Source organism: Tinamus guttatus, unplaced genomic scaffold (assembly GCF_059628265.1).
Source record: "Tinamus guttatus ecotype Peru unplaced genomic scaffold, ASM5962826v1 Tinamus_guttatus_pri_ptg000089l, whole genome shotgun sequence".
Taxonomy (NCBI): domain Eukaryota; kingdom Metazoa; phylum Chordata; class Aves; order Tinamiformes; family Tinamidae; genus Tinamus; species Tinamus guttatus.
In genome coordinates this window covers 447461-465453 of record NW_028288623.1, presented here as the reverse complement: position 1 = coordinate 465453, position 17993 = coordinate 447461, and the positions used below count along the sequence as shown (strand labels likewise).

General features: G+C 39.3%; 1 protein-coding gene across 2 annotated transcripts in view; it reads right to left on the bottom strand.

The window, feature by feature from the left end:
* SIPA1L1 (signal induced proliferation associated 1 like 1) overlaps positions 1 to 17993 on the bottom strand; it is a 66200-nt gene that overhangs the window by 12605 nt on the left and 35602 nt on the right. For both annotated transcript variants that reach the window (XM_010219087.2, XM_088520429.1), the window contains exons 10-13: positions 12160 to 12309; positions 7103 to 7227; positions 4969 to 5087; positions 2329 to 2768 (exon numbers count right to left, since the gene is read on the bottom strand). In XM_010219087.2, coding sequence (XP_010217389.2) covers positions 2329 to 2768; positions 4969 to 5087; positions 7103 to 7227; positions 12160 to 12309 — 834 coding nt within the window. The remainder of the gene's footprint in view (positions 1 to 2328; positions 2769 to 4968; positions 5088 to 7102; positions 7228 to 12159; positions 12310 to 17993) is intronic.

Sequence of the window (17993 nt, the reverse complement as noted above, 5' to 3'; positions counted from 1 at the left end):
AAGGTAAAAAGCGAGAAGAGATGAAGGACAAGAATCTAGAAACCAACAGAGAAACGCATCAATTAAGCTACTCGTTTCTCATCAAAAGCAGCTTGATCTGAGTCATCTTTTATGCTCCCCTCTGTCATCTTTTTGAGGCGCAAAGCTGTGGCTGCATTTCTTAAGTGCCAGTTTAACCTTTTCTGCCTCTTATTGGATCAAACTAAGTATTTAGGAGGCTGCAAAGTCAACAGGACTGGAGGAAAAAAAGTAAAAACAAAAGCAAAAAATCCCTTTCTTTGTAAGCTTCACTTTCCAGCTTGAGCAGCTCTGCCTACATAACAAAGAGCGATGCAGAGCTGGGAGCAAAGGGCTGGAGTGGGCCTGGCTGCTGAGCAGATAACCATCCAGCGAGAAAAACAAGTGCCATGAGAAACACTGAAGCTTTTTTTTAGCCTCAACTGGGCCTTTGCGTTATTCTGAGGCACTAAATACCCTTAGTATTCACAAATCCTAAAATAACAGAGAAGGAATAAAATTCAGTCTGTCTTTCTCCTACAGAATAAATGATGCGGGTACAAGGGTTGCAGTTTCTCCCAAGCACCACGTCCCATATTTACTACTATTAATGCTGCTCTTTGTGAAAAAAAAGGCTGAATTAAAAAAAAGAATTATTATATGAAATAGAAATTGTTGCATTTAGCAGAAAACCTAGAGCTTTTATCTGGAAAATTCAACAGTCTGAAAAAAGAACTAGAGAAACAAACCATTTCAGTATCATTACAGAAATAACACCTAGGGTAAGCCAAATAAACCAGAGAACATCCCAAGTCTGGAGACATAGTGTCATCATATAATAAATGGTTAAAAATGATCACAATAAATGATAAAAGACAACATCGTAGACTCAGCCAACAATCAAGCTGCAAAGTACATCCACGGATGATAAAGACGAGAGGTGTCAGCGTGTCTCTGCCCTGGGAAGATCTCTCTCTCTCTCTTTTTTTTTTTTTTTTCCCTAAATTCTCCCAGATTTTTTACTCTTGCAAATATATTAACCCTAATTTGGTGACCAGAGAAGTGGAAACCAGATTATCGGATGCACAAGCCATCCCTATTAGGCACACCTTTGAAATAAAGCTCCTGGCAGTTATACACAAATTTTTAAAGCTGCTTTTGATTATTTCAGAAAATCTCCTTCCGAATCAAAATGCTCCTGACTTCAGCGCAATCAGTATTTTGTGCAAGATTTTCACATTTACAATGGCTGCCAGTGACAGGAAACTACATTTCATTCAGACAAGTACTGCAGGGAAATTGGTGAATTCCAATGAATGCCAAAAAGAAGCGCATATAAACACGCCTGTCTTCAAATAAAAAAGGTATAGCACAGTAGATAACCACCACATGGATTTTTACCTCCAAGAAAGAATATGTATTAAGATAGCTTAAATTTTAATCAAATCCATGAGCACAGCATTTCCTATAGACTTGCTCAAGTCCCTCACGTACCCATACCTACTAGGAGCACCAAACTTTGCAGAATTTACAGAACTCACACCAACTGAAAACTAACTTTAGTGCCTGGTATTGGTAGAAAGAGGCAGAAAAACAGAACTCAACCACTAATAACAGAATCTTCAGTCAAAATTATCATGACAAAGCACAAGGAGATGGTTCATTATATTACAATCTCTATGACAACGTCTATTTGCAGCTACTGTATCAGGAGCTGTTAAAGTGATTGACAAACATCTAGCCTTGCCTACATGTAGCTCTGCTCAGTTCAGCAAAAAAAGCTTCTGACTTTCAGCCTGGAGCTGCACGCTCAAAGCAATAAAAACCAAAGAGCCAGGCACTGCAAGGCCAACACATTCAGATGATCACACAGCTTCCTGAAGAGTTGTAGTGCGATGAGAAGGAGGAGAACGCAAAACATCTTAAACACCTACTTCTAAGATTAATAAAGAATCCTGCATCAAATAGTATTATTAAAAGAGGGCTGTTCTCCTTTCTGATAAACTTAAGAACGGAAGTACTTACAACTTACTCCTGTTCAGAAATACTTACAACTTACTCTTTATCATACAAAAAGCTTATGTCAGTTTAATAGTAGTTGAAATAAATGTTCTCCCGATGCTCTTTAGCATTACATGCAGCAGCAGACAGACAGCCCGAAGGTAGTCTTAATTCTCAAGCATGCTACACACTGAGATGTTTCGACCCACTGGTTAAGACATGCATAAACCTTTCCTCAACACCCACTTGTCACTTTTGATAGGCTAGAGAGTGCGAAAGGAGAAATCAGTGCATAGGGGCCAATCAGTCTCGTAAACAGGTGAAAATTACCTTGTGTGTGAGACAGCATCACTGAGACTATAAGCGCTGTTTTCTCTTGTTAGAGGATTGGAGGCTGGTTGACTCTTGCTGTGCAGATCCAGACTCAGTGAGGACTCAGCCTTGCGCTCTATGTGGCTCTCTTTCTCCAATGTCCTGTCTGCAAGGGAGACCACTTCACTGGAGCTGTGCCACAGTGGTGCCACCTTCTCCTTGGTCAGCCCCGTCCGCGGAGACGTCGCTGCTCCCAAAGAGGCCGTGCTCCCATGGCTAGGTCCGTAGGAAGTAGTATCTATGCCGCTGTCAGCAGAAGTCCCTTGAAGGTAGTTGTAGCTGTTGAGCTCTGACTCGGTGCGCTCTCCGCTGTCGTACCACTTCTCATCACTGTGAGCACTGGAGGCATTGCTGGAGAGGGTATTGCTGCTGGAATGGCTGGAGTAGTGGCTGTCAGACTACAGAAAGAAACAATCCAAAGACACAGCTCTAGGTTTATTTCTGAAATACGGCAATGGGATGGGAGAAGAGAAGGAAACGGTGACAGAAGTCAATGCTGCACAACAGGATCTCTGCTTTGAGGACAGATAAAGTTTGAAGAGATTACCTTAAACTCCAAAAATTTCATATCAATTCATGGCACTGCTTTGGGTTTTTATGAAAAGCTTTTGCAAGGATTCAGAAGATACATCTTATCTATTCAGAAAAAGCCAGGGTTATTTACATTTTGTCCTCAAATATTTTACATCATTAGTTTTCAGGTAAAGTTATGCTCAGCAGAGCCCAAGAAAACGATCTGTTTCTATTTCAATATTAGTTGTGCAAGTTTAAGTTGTGTTTGTAACTAGTATACTTGATATATTCCAGTTTTTGAGAGCAATGCTTTGAATATGAAACTCAACTAATCCACAGAAAGTGTATGATATTTTAAGAAACCAATTGCCTATCAAAATTTTAAAGTGGGATACAACACCCATCGCTTTCCCGACCTTTTTGTATTACATGCATTTCCTCCTCAACAGAAGTGTCCTTTGCAAATGACCACTGAAATACAACTTAACTGTCTTAAATCACCTTCCAAGAAGACAAAATTGCACAAAAAGAAGCTTTAATGCAATGCTCTAAGATTATCCCATCAGGGCACCCCAGGTCTGGCTGACCTGCATTCTGTTGTCTGTGAGAGCCAGCTGCTATGAAGAAACTGAAAAAAATTGGAAGTCTTCAGTTTTAAAGAGGGTATTTGTGGAATTGCTCATTACAGAGAGAAATTCTTGCCTTTTGCTCATCATTATTTAGTGGTCTACTTTTGAAGTATTTATATTCATCCGAATTTCTTAATTTTAATTCCTATCTGAAAAAATATTGATGATCTTTCTGATCATCTACATAACCTATAACGTCTGCACATGTAGGTTTAGCAAACAACTCAGGGGCAAAGATCCTCAAATATCAAAGATGGAGTACTCTGTCTGACAGCTTCTGTTTTCTTTGGAAAATACAGACTGGATATACTCAGAGTAAGAAACCTTGTTATTCTAGGTTTCTTAGTACACTAGAGCAAGAATTGACAGAAAAGCAGCAGGAATATTAATAAGTCAATCTGGACTCATCATAGATATCTCCAGAGCTCCATTTCTTCACTAGGGACTGTCTCACTCCCCCTTATCCATCTGTCTACATAAGGAACATGAACAATGACTAAGTGAGAAGTCTGCAAGCAGAAATATCTCCGGTGCTGCATTCTGAATGCAAGTTAGAGACATACGTTACACAGCTCTATGTTCAAACTCACACCTAAATAAACGTGATGGATACTTTCAGCATAAACACACTATATGATTCTATTTTAGCTAACTATACAATTTAATAAGGAAACAAATGATTTGGCAAAAGGGACAACAGTCCGAAGGTTTTTGTTTTAATCCTAGGAGCTTAAATGATTTTCAAGGCATTTCTAGCTTAATTAACATTTTCGCAAGAATCAGGAAATGGCAGGCACCAAACAGGTGCGCATATCTTTACTTTGGAAATAGATTATTTTCCATGTAGAAATTAAATGTAAATAAACCAAGACTCAATTCAACAGGATTCCAGCAGATATTCCAGAAAAAAAAAAAAAACACTATTTCAAAAGGATTGAAGATAGGTTATACTTAAAGGAAGTTAGAGTTACACTTCAAGAAAGTCGAGAAAATATAGGAGTGAGATGATTACTATCCTACTTCAAAGCAGCAGTTTTCTAGGCCTTCCCATATATAGTGTATTTGTAAGCTTCAAGTTTAACACGTGAGGTCTAGAAATAGCTATGGATTTGCAAAGGAAACTTATTGTAGGCGTAACCAAAACTCCTACAAACCTTCTACTTCGGAGAAGATAACATGAAAATTTGTTGTTCAACTGGCAACAGAGATTTGTGAACTAATAAATACTTCAGAAGGCTGAGCTTAGCTTTTGTATGATGCAGAAAGTAACAGATCTGCTCTGCTGCTTCCTCCATATTCTAAATAGGGAAGTTTTGTGGGGTTTTTGTTTGTTTGTCATTGTTGCTTCAGCTGGCACCCAAAATATATATAACTCTGAACAACACTTTCTGTATCATGAGCTTATTCTTCTGGAGCAGGAGTAAAACATTCAATTTTTTTTTTTAAAGTAACTTACATGACCCTGCTTATTTGGAGACAAGTGAACCACAGGATCCTGTCTCATCAGTCTTCCGCTGGGACTTTCCCTGAAGGATGGCAGCACCTTTGATACTGCTGGGAGATGACATGTTGGTTCTGCAACACAGCACACAAGGATGCACTGAAGAGCATATACGTGGTGTAGCAAACCAAGAAAACGCGTAAAATATCTTTATGCTGCAATCTGCCGCCACTGCTACTATGAGCCAAAAACCTTGGGCACCAAGCAAGAAATTCATTCCAAATGAAAAATGCTTGTCATGGCAAAACACAGGTGAGTCAGTAAATCAGGAAGCCTTCATGAAACATCAGCAGACACCTCCCCAGCTTTTATCAGACAAACCTGAAATGCATCATGCCCCCACTGTCTACAAGGGCTGGACTGCAACTGTAAAATATGGAATATTTGAGGAATATTCACTTTCAAGGTGTAAAGTCACTGTATCTCTACATGTACTTTGAGGATAAGATATTTTAAAAACATCTACAAACCCAGCTTTCCTCAAGTAGTGTTCTACACAAGGCAGGACATTAAAGCCAAAGTCTACAGTGACCACTTGAATACATATGCTGGAAATGTGCTTATCTGGCAGGAAACCAAACTTTCACCTAGATTTACCACACTGGTAATAAAGTCTCTAGTCAGAGACTCCAATGGGCTTCCAATGGGGAGTCTCTGAATGTGGGATGATACACAAGAGATGAAATACAGGATTACACGTCAGTATGCATTGCTCTGCCTTAGACAAGCGTTGGAGCCATTTTTTCTGCCACACATTTTTTTCCTGCCTTTTTTTAGGCTTGTATATTTATTTTGCTGATATGGTGACATCTGACATTCCAGAACAGAATTTACTGGCAGGTCTGTTCAATGCCAGCACCAACACACAACTGCTGATCTGCAAAAGTAATGCTGAGCAAAAGATCAGTTTTACATGTGTCGTTACCATCACAACAGTATCAAAACATATGTGATTAAAAATCATTCTGTCAAGATGAGAACTGCAGATCAGTATAATCACTGCTTTTTATGAGAGAAGTAATGTAGGGGAGCTGTGAGGGAGGGACTGGCAGATGGCTTTGATAAGCAGGCACATCTCAGTGGGTCCTGATGGTCCTGGAGCAAAGAGTCCATCTCCAGAATCTGAAGATCCCACATTCTTACCCAAATCTTGCTGAACTCACTGAACGCTATTCTGCATTCAATACTAGCCCATATACATAGAAAAAGTAAAGAGCTGTGATACAGTAAAACCATCACATACACAGGCAAGGATGGAAAAAGCACAGTGCTGTTCAACTTATGGTAACAGAGTTCAGGGAAAAACATCTAGCAAGCTCAACCATGCTCATCATGTTGAATCAGCACTGCTTGGGAATAAGACAAAATTTCTATTGGTATCTACTGAGCAGTAGACACTTAAGTCATGGCTGCAGGAAAAAGGTGTATGTGCAGAAACTCCAAATGAAGGCTTAACAATGCAAATCCTCACTACCCAGCTGTTTTATGTAGTTAATACATTCCCTCAGCTGACAACTTAATTGCCAAGTGCAACGAAAATGTATACACTGGTGGAAAGCGATTCTACCAAGCTACAGATTTATTTTACTATTTAAACTTTAATTGCATTTTTTTCCATTTTGTACATGGTATTTTTACAGTTTCGATGATCAAACAATCAATTTGCATTTATATAGCACCTTTTGAAAGGAAGGATCATCACAGGCACTTCAGAAAACTGAGGAAAAAATTAAACTAAGCCAAGCCCCTGGAAAGTGCAGGTAAGGTCAAGCAAGTCCTCAACAGCAAGAGAAATTAATAAGTGTGTCTATCCAACTGCTCCTAAAAAGGCCGTGTGCCACGGTAAGAGCATTAAGGTAGATTTAGTCCCACAATCATGTCAGTTCTTCCACAGGTGATACTCGCAGGTCTCAAGGACACAGAAGCTAATATTTACTCAGGATCTAATTCTTCCTCCTGATGAACAAGGTTAACTTGCAAAGACATGGAAAACAGTGCCTGAGAGGATTCTCCCTCTGCATGGAGGAATACACTGCCAAAGTCACCTTGTGGTAGCACCACTTGCTTGTAAAAAAAATTCATTACCTACCCATCTGGTCAGCGATACTGTCCTCACTTCTTTGCCAGCTGGGTGTGGATTTGCCACTACCACCCGTATCTGTTTGCGTGCTCTGCCTGTCAATGGAAGCAGGGGATCTACGGCTCAGTCCAAACCTGTTGTGAAACCCCAAAAACAAAGCAGATAATGGTTTTAAATATGCATAAATCTCAAAAAGTGCCGTTTTCCTCACATGTAAGAAAGCTACCTATGTCAAATAATATGGCAGAGGAATGCATAGCACAACTGCTTGAGGGATTTGAAATGCTTTTCCTTTTTAATATTTGTGGCAGTTCTAGGGAAAATGCACAGCACATCAGTTCACTGAGCATCTTTGTTCAGGAACATTTGGCTAGAGAATATGTAACTCAAAAAGCAGATCCAGCCATTCAGACAAAGATTTTAGGTTTTATTTACATAGATTTTTAAATAGAAAGGTGATCAGAGAGTTCACAGAATCACAGAATGGTTGAGGTTGGAAGGGACCTCTAGAGCCCCAAGCCCCTGCTCCAGCAGGGACACCTAGAGCACATGGAACAGGGCGGCATCCAGGCGGGTCTGGAAGATCTCCGGAGAAGGAGGCTCCAGAGAACGCAGACACTGACATGAAAGGGCAACACATTTGCACCGGGCAGGACCCACAGCTTGACATCTTCCTCTGCTTCCTAAGGCATTCCTCTTTCCGTTAAACACTTACAGAAAATTGACCCAGGTGAGCAAAACTTTGGAGCAAAGTTTGGATAAAAGGCACAGAAGGGAATGAGGCGTATTCACAGGGAGAGGACTTCAAGGAGGGATCTTTTTTACTATCCCAATCTAGTCAAAGTGAGCATCAGAAGGTTGATGGACAATCCATGAATCCCAGGCACTTTTCCAGGGTTCTAAACAAAAGACTGCTCCTATCAGATCCTATCCAGATGACACAGACACACAGGTAAACACCATGAAAATGCATTTGGAGAAGCAGGACATTGCCATATATTATATAATTAAGACTTTATAAAGTTGACCTGGGAGGTATAAAGTCTGTAAATTCTGCTGTTACGGAACCGTAAAATAATCCGAGTAGAGCTGATTAATACAAACTAAATACAGTCACAGGAAAACAATGAGACATGTACATTTGTTGCTGTAGCAAAAAAAGCAGAGCAAAAGCAAGCTGGGTTGGATGGACTTTGGCTGTAAATCTTGTAAGATTATTCTGCCCTGAGATGTATTTTATCAAGGTAAACTCAAGTCAAGGAGAACAACATCATCACCAAATACAGGCACAATGTCACTGTGTCACACTGAACCCTACCTGGATTATATGCTTAAATTTCTAAGAATTGCACCTATTATTCAATATTGCATCCAAATGTGGCGTAAGAATTTCAGTTGGGTCTAGAATTAAGAGACTAGACATTAAGGGTGCTTAAAGAACAACGCATTTTGACTATATTTATCTCGTATGCCCTTAGGGAAGGGCAGGACAAAAAAACCTCTACATGCACAAAGCAATCCGCAAAAGAATTCCAGCAAGCTAAGATGTTCTGGATCCCTCAAGGGGTTCTCTAGCTCTAAGTACCTAACATAATAATTGGGGCTTTACTCACCCATCTTTAAAGACGAACAGCTGGGATACACCTGTATAGACAGTACACATCTAAAATAACAAAATGCTGAACTCTGGCTAAATTTCATACAAATATGACCCTACTTCCCTGTTGCCCATCACTTCCTGGTAGAGCTGAAAGATACTGTTTGATGAACCAAAGTAGTGAAGAGAATATTACCTGGGTACACCTACGCTCTGAGTACAAACAGTTCAAATGGAAATTACTTATGTGGGTAAAGGCCTTCCTTTTCCACCCATGTTCCCCACAGACTGGTACTAGCATTCCACTTAATCCAATACCTAAATTAAACACAATCGGTGTTACAAATTCAAAAAGGTGTACATATCAGAATAAGCTTCTAAGTTTTTAAAAGCTGACCAATTCCTTCCTTACTGATTTGAGATAGCTTTCAAGCTTTAACCACTTGTATATTCGGAAGAGTATCTTTCCATGCTAAAATAATTTGAAGTTGGCATTTCAAAGAAAAGGTGGCAAAAAAAATCAAACAAAATTTGGTGTGACTAAGTTGTGTTGCATGAGTATTTTACTTTCTATGCATTATCCTTTTACCTAAATCCATGATGTTCATATTTATGAAAACAGTCTTTTTGCCTTTGTTTTCATACAAGACTCATTTTATAGTGTGCAAGGTTTTTTGTCTGGTAGTTGTTTTTTTTAAGGCTGGAGATGGTCAATCTTGTTTCCTTCTAATCCTTGCTCTACTAATTGAGAAACACAGTTTCTTTCTTTCTTTTTTTTTTTTCCTTGTTAAGTAGCTATTTAAAAGTGTGAATAACCAGTATGTGTGGTACTACATTCTTATGCTGCTTAAATATAGAGGCCTTTTGGGAGTATGGGGCAGAACCCAGCAAATTCAAAGAGGAGATCAGTCTCCTTAAAAAAAAAGATGTTTTAGGTATATGACCATAGGAAGAAGCTGGTTATTTCAGTGTTTTCTAATTTCACTTCTACGTTCTATTAACATTATTACATATACATACCTCTAGGTAAACCCAGGACGAGTACATGAAACTCGCATACAGACAGCAAGACCCGTGCGGATACTCCTGAAGTCAGTGCACTTTTACCTAGGCCCAGCTCAGGATAGGGACCAATAATCTAGCAGCAGCAGCAACTGCTCTTACTGATGTCTGATAAAGGTTGGACTCACAGCCACGCTTCCAGGCCTTTAAGTTTCAGACTTTCCAGATCTGTCATATCATGCAACAAGAAAGAAATGTACACACACACATTATGCAGTCGAATTTCCTGCATTTGGGACATCGTGTGCATCCAAGATTTGCACCCAGAACACACGGGAGCTTCACTTCAGGATTACCTTCAGGACCACGGTGCCCCCTCAGCCATGTATCAACTCCAGCCGCATCCTTTCCTGCGGCTAGAACTTCACCTGAGCAATTGAACTCTATAATCTCTGCCATATTTTAACAGTATGTTTGGGTCAATCGTTGACCAGCTCCACCCAGTACATCAGCCACCACAGAGCTGCACAGAGCTGCCCTGAGCTCAGTCCCTCCGATGAATCCCAAGAGGCACATGCCAGTCGGGATGATTTTCTTAGTTAGGTGACACTTATGTCTGTCTACTAAGGCAAGGGAAAGCATTTTTCATGCTTTCCCTCTAGCCTGGTAGAAAATGTTTCAAAAGTTTTACTAAAAATTGATTCATATGTATGAGAATAGTGTGGGAGGCAAAGCACTTGTCCTATTTGAACAGAATGGTACAGCTAAATAACTGGAATTTAAGATTTTCTTAAAAAGGTCAATAAGGATCAAACAAGATCATGTTTTTTTTTTTCATTATTCCACTAAAACAGATTTTTACTAGACTAAATTACTAATCTTCCAAAACAAAAACTGTATATGAAAGTTTTCTAGGACATTCTTTGCAGAACTTGCAAAATGCTCAGTGAAAAATGCTGTATTGAACATTTGTGTGTAATTAAAGACTGGAAAGAGTCAGGCAAGGGTGCTGGTGTGCTCCAAGGCCAGTTCAAAACAAAACCCCACAATGTGCACAAAAATCCCTCCCTATTCAAGCAGCTGTTGTTGTGAAGGTCTAAGGACATATGGTGGCAATATCTATTTTAGACCAAAAGACACAGCTGGAGAAGAGCAGACAAGATTTGGGAGAGCCAGAGAAGTATGTAGTCTACAATGAGATTAAGTGCTTTTCTCCCAGGGGCAGAGCTCTGGATACTCTTCTGTTTAGTTTCCTTACAGCACAGTTTAATGAGTTTAGCACAAATTTCCTAGCTTCAGGAGGACTTAAACGCAAGCTTAAATAATGGCCTGAACAGAGACAGTCTGATGAACCAAGAGCTTCACCAAAGTGTGCAGCAAAGGAAGGTCTCTTCTCTTCAAGAAACCTTAAACTTGGGGAAGGAGAACACATGGAGGACAAACCTTCATTGCCCCCGAGCAAGGAAAAACTCCAGGCTCAGCAGAGCTTTGCTGGGACTTGACACAGGGCACTGTCCCTTTGCTGGAATCTCAACAGGCAAAAACAATGTTTTGTGCTAAGCAGTTGCTGACAGTGGGATTTACATGTGCCTTTTTTTAATAGAAAAAAGATGTTTCAATTTTATAGAATACGAAAACTGGAGTGAGTTATGCACAATGACCTGCAAAGTACTTAAGAAGGCTTTGGAGGGAAACTTGGCAATGTGAACTATCAGCAGCTTTCCTCCTTTTCCCTTCTCTGTGGGGAGTATTTTGGAATGTGGTAGATGGCTCTCTTGCTGCCAATTCTTCTTCTTTTCCTACTTAAGAGATGTTTGATTTATTGCTGCTTTCAGTGTCCTCTGAAAATGATACAGATTTAATTTCTTTCTCTGCAAGTTGTCCCTTATGTTAAACAGTGGGCCATTTCTGAGAGTTTAAAGGTTTCTGGAAAGCTAGAAGACACAGCTTTCAATTAGGGTGATGGGGAGTATGTGGTAGAGATGCTATCTGAGTAATCTGTGGATCGCTTGGCACAATTGTGCCTTCACATTTCAAGTCTTAAGTTCCACTTGCCACTTTTTCACTTCAGCTACCAGCACAGACTGCAAAGCCTCAAACCTATTACTCATTTTATTTTAGAATCCAAACCTGTGTAATGAAGCAATTCATAACATGAAACTGATACTTTTAACGAAGGTTTTTAGACACATCAAAGTCCCTCTGTATAGTAACCTGAGCTCTGTCACAGACTACACCAGAGAGAAATGTTCGGCTGCAAAGGGAAAAGGTGAAAGCAAGGGATTTTTCAACCTGACTTTTTCAAGAGGCATGACAGAGAGATTTGAAAACAAACATTTTTTAATGCACGTAAAGAACAGTTTGCCAAGAGGCCACGAGCACTCTTTGTAGTTTAACATACATTACAACAAAGGGAACACAGAACGAACACAAGGCCTAAAAGAATATGAAAAAATCTAGTGCCTACCCTTCTGGCATAGATTTTTGTCTGTACGTGCCCCCACCAGAGCCGGTTTCACTGGAGGATGATAAGTTGCTTGGAGAATTGCGGCACTGCTGCGATCTCGCTAAGGCGATGGATGAAACTGTGACGTAGACGTCAGACCCCGGGGACAACCTGTTTAGAGCACACAGAGGCAGGCAGAGTCAGGGGGTGCGGACAGCAATTCGGCAGAGACCGCACAGGAGAACAACCCGACTTCTGTGGCCCTCATCTCTTCTTTCAGATCGACTGCAGGAAATATTCAAGTAGGACATTTTTTACCCAAATACCAGAGTGATCTATTTCTGCATCTCAAAACAAACTCTTCCCTGGGTTTTAAACAAACTGTAGTGACTGACCTATGCAAGCTCCTCCAAGAGTATCAAGCTTACTCTATGCCAGGAAATTTGTCTTAAGGCACAAAATATAATGTTATTTACAAATATCTTACAAAAAGCCATAGTGTTTCTAATTGTATAAAATTCTTTCAACAGATCACAACTCTACTTGAAAATACAGACTTGAGTCATAGTGAGTCTCCTCCTGCCAAACTAACTGTAGAGCAGATAAATGGGATAATTCCAATCCACACACCTGGGCAGAGTGTTGGGAAGCAGCGTGTGTTTATATCGATCAACTTGTATATCCTGCTGAAGGGTTTTTTTAGATCATTTTCTGCTTTGTGCATTTTGTTTCCCAAATACCTGAATTCAACGCCACTATGTTTTTCATTCTACTCAGCCATGACTGGAGCCTTAGAGAACTTTGTCAGTGATTTAAGCAGGCTTTGAATTCTGTCAGCCATAAAAGAAAAAAAAAAAAAAAAAAAACCACACCCTACTCTAAATGCACATTTTAACTAGGAAGACTAAGACAAAACACTAAAACTTACAACCTTAACTACTTAATTTTTAACATCTAAAACCACCATATCAATTTTGATGGTTGGCTAAGTACAGGATTTGAATCCAGGGATTTACAAAATCTTAACCTAACCTCTTAATCTATATGCTTCAGTTTTCCCTGTAAAGCAGTGACAGGTTTAAATCAGCTCTCACCACAGTAGCATGAGACCTATTAAAGTTCAAAAACTTCCCTTAAAATGAAAAAGGCACTGAATACTGAGGGAAAAGATTTTCAAAATGTTATATGCCAAAGTATAGTCTTTTATAACAACTGGGCATTTATGCCGCTCAGTATTTTGCCAAAAAGCTGTGTCATAAATAAATCTCAAAAAGGGAAAGACAGAAAATAGGATTTAACCAAACATCTTTGTCATCTGGAATGTCAATATAAGTAATAACGCTTAGCCAGGCACGAAATAAATGATCCAACTCATGACCTTCTGAAGTACAACACCAGACTCTAATTCCTTTTTTGTCTACTCAGCTGAACTTATCTTACATTTGTCTATGCAAGCAAAATCCTAAAATACTTGATGGTAAAGAAAACAATTAAAGAGTTGGAAATTTGAGGAGCAGCGAGACAAGCTATTACCACTGGCATTCCTATAAGGAAAGAAAAAAGTCCAGCTAACAAAAATATGTGCTTTCAATAGGTTTCATATATGTATATAAACAAACATATTTGAGCTAAGTTATGCTTTAAGAGCAACACACAGCTTAGAAGTGTGATCTTTTTCCTAGTAGTAAATTATGGCGAGGAAACCAATTACTTCTTGAATAATTTGTGTAAAATGCTGTTCTGTTGGAGAACGCTTGTATTTTCACTTCAGCCTCGGCTATGCCTTTTATTTACTTCCTGTAAATACTTCCTCACCAAAAAGCGACAGCTCCGTTCCGAGGGAACGTCAAGATTTCACAACCACGGCGTGGAGTTACAGCTCTTTTACTAAGATGGCGAACCCCAAGGGCAAACAAAATATTATTACAAATCTGGTCCGAGCAGCAGCACTGTAGAACTGGTTAGGTAGGACATCCTAGCATGCAAAGCAGCAACACGTCCCTGGTACAGCTGACAATAGCACTAAAGAGCCCATTAAAAGGAAAAGATGTTTCCTTTTACTCTAAACATACAAATAAGACAAAAGAACTTTAGAATAAATGAGTTGGAGTTGACTTTTTAAAGCTACTTTGAAACCTCTTGATGAAAGGCAGTGCCTGAGACAAAAGGAGTATTGTTAGCAGCATGCCCCTATAGCTAAGACATTCTCTGCTGGTCTTTTATTTATAATTATAACCCAAACTGAAGCAAGCTATTACCTATTTTAAAAGGCTGCATTGAGAAGAAATTCCAAAACGCTTAAGTGCATGAGTTCCATAACTGAATTTAAAAATAGGCCAAGTGTCCATTGCATTAAAGAGATAAAACTACATTGCAGTCAACTGAATGGGGATTACACCATGCATGATTTAGTCCTAACAGATCTAGACCATCCTGAAAGGAGTGGTTTGAGTATAGCCAAGTATGGGAAGAAAATGTCTTTTGTGAAAGCTAACAAAAAGGGGGAAGGGCAGGATGGGAATCTGCTTATTTTATTAGGAAAACACAGACACTGAAAGCATCCCATTTTGCTCTTAGTAAATTGATTGCTATGTCATTTGCTGCAATTTCTCCAGGTTTTTAGTACGCGCTCATAAGCAATATACATATCATAAGAAAAACAGTCAGTCTACCACGCTTCACCTAGCGCACAACCCGAGACCTTCACTATGCGAGCACATGCTGGCCCTTCTCCCTCAGGACCTCTTTGCCATTTGCAGCCCTGTTTTGTCCTGGACGCCTGGGCACAAGTTGCACAGATGAGAAGCCAAGAAGGAACAGAGCGAGAGGAGCGAGCGAGCGGCCTTACAGCCAAGGCAGCCGCACGCTGACTTTGCAGCCTGAATTCCTAGCTCGCTCGTGCTGCAGCGCGACGGCATCATCACTGGCAAACTGCTTAAACAAAAATTTTCATTCATTGTCACTAATTATGAGTTTCTCAAAGGCCTGATTTGATTCCAAGGCCTGATTTACTTAGATGTTGAAAACTTACCAAGGCGGCTGAAGTCAACAGAAGCTGTAATTTGAATAAATAAAATCCTAACAATGCTGGGCACACTTCCACAGCGGAGATGCCCAAAAGAAGAAGCAGCAAGTGATTAAAACATAATTTCTCTCTCAACTTCTGTTCATTATTTGAAAAAGTCCAAGGACTTTTCTTCCCACTGGAGAGTTTTGAAAACTAAATTTAATTAAAATCTACGAAACATTGAGTAACTATAGTAAAGGGATCCTCTGTAAAGCTTAGAAGAGAATTAATAAATGCACTTTTACAGGAGGATTTGAATACCATCCAGTACATACGGAATAGAACTGCACATTGAGTAAATAAAGAATAAAATATTAAATAGCTGTTTTTTAATGAATTACAGCCACTGTGTACACTGAATGAGACAGATGCCCTCTGTTTTTTTTTTTTTTTTTTTTAAAAAAACTCAATTTAATTAAAGAAAATATCAGATGATACACTGAGGATCTGAATAAAATTGCAAGGAAAACCTTTACTCTGGCACATTGACCCTTGAAGTGCTTGACTTTGCAATCCTAATAAATCTGAAAGCTGTGACAGTTCTTTCAAAACACTGATTCAATGCTCTCACGTCAAAAAAGGAAAACAAAGCATTCGAAAAGGCAAAAAGAACATCAACAAATGCCAGGAAGGGGATAGAGAATAAAACCAATGATGTTCTCATGTTGTACCTTCTCACATTACACTCTGTACCCTCTTGGACATTTTTCTTCAATTTAATCAACAAGTTTCAGAAAGGATGTAGCAGAAAAACAACAACAAAAACAGAGACAGGCAACAGGATGACTAGAAGCACTAAGGGGCTTTCATACTGAGAGACACTAAATGCACAGGCTATAGAGATTTTTATCATATCTGAGCATACCCAACTCTACCTCAACACGCAAAGGGATGGAGTATCCATTATTCCTCACACAAAAAGCTTATCAGGAGACCTGCTGGTGTGCACCTGAATGGATAGCTGCTGTCCAGAGCTTTTAAACACAGTGTTGCAAATGTCATCTCCAAATGTGCTTGGCCAGAAGACCAGGACACTTGTAAACAGGTCCCATTTCTTACGTTTTCCATTGGTCCTTTCTGATGGGCACTGTAAAATTGAACCAGTTCTTGATCCAGTCAACAGAGCACGGTGGTCTCAAACGCTTTTGAACCATGAGATTTTTGCCAGAGAGCCATTTGTAACAATAAACCTGACTTTCCGCAGCTACATCCAGGTCCAGATCTGGGTTCCAGTATAAAATGCACAACATATAACCTTATATTCATATATTAAGAATATTATAAAAACTTTAAAACAACAAATCATCAAACCCCATGAGGCAGGTAATGCAATACAATAATGAAAATTTGACAAGCGGTGAGAAGATCACTGAGGCCTGCTTGTTTATATTGGGAGAAATGCTACCAGTTCAAGCTAATCTGAAGCACATTAGGATTTTTATGTAATATAGAAAGAGTCTAAGCTAAAATTACTGCTGCCGACTATAAGCAGCATTAGTCACAAGAGCATGAGATTTTAGGGCAAGACTGGTCTTTTCCAACCATAATGATTCTATGTGGTCCTCAGTGAGGCTTAAAATTAGATTAATAGATATTGCTCTACTATTTTTAGATTGTGGAATTTTATAGCCAGTGCTTGCCTGTAGTTAGGCCATTTTATTTTTTTTCATTCACTTTAAAATACTGACCATGCTCAGAAATGCCTTAGTGGGAGCCTCAGGCTTACATTCAGCAAAGCACTTAACTACGCAAGTACAACAACTTTGCTCACTTGTTTTCCTACTTTTCAAATGTTTGTTGACTCAGGTTTTAGTTAAGACTGGTTCAAGTTTACTATTCATGAACAAAGAACAGATGATCATCTAACACTACCTCACCTCCTTCCCCATGCATTTTTTTTCCTCTTAAAAATGAAGTCTGGAAATCAAGTCTACAATGTAAAATTCATAAAAATAGGCAGAAAAAAAATTAAGTTCCAAAACTACACCTCCTCTAGTAACACCATGGCTGGCATAGTTCACATATATTTTTTATTTTTTCTCCTTCATGTTCTACTGCCTGAAAACATAGTCTGGGCAATAAAACATATATGGTTCCATGTAGGCTAATTAATGTTGTGAAGGAAGTCATAACTTGAAATTTATTGCATTTAGATTATTAGATTTTTCAAGTCTAATGCTACAATCACATTAGAGATTTATTTTTAGATGCATAAAGTTTTTGATTATTTTTCCTGCTACTACAGACATGCATGTAAATCATGAATATATTCAATTACCCAGGATACTATGAGGAATAGAGAGAATTAGAGTATGAGCTACTAAATGGGATATATGGAGATTACTCAATAAAGGCAAATTTAAGTACTCTGTCGGTTAGACATAGGAACTGGCATCCTCAGAATCAGGAAGTGCCAGCAGGCCACTCTCCTGCATATAGTGGCATGTAATATCTCTTTAGGAAGATGCTTTGTGTGAAATGTCGAAAGTATTTATAATGCCTCTGTTCCACGCTGAAAAGTTCTACCTGCCTGAGTCACAGTTAATCCTTTCTCAGATGCTGTTTAACAGATATTAGTGTTGGTTACACAAATCAGCCCAGATTCAATGCTGAGGACCACCTGGATTGACTTTCTACGCACAAGTAGCTCAGTTGCCATTACCCTTACAACACGTATCATGAGCTATCCTGCTGTTTGCTCCTTAGTGGTGCGTGATAAACAGTTATCACCATCAAGTCAGCTTCTTGCTAAACCAACAGAAGTCATGCAGAGCTGCTTTCCTGTGTC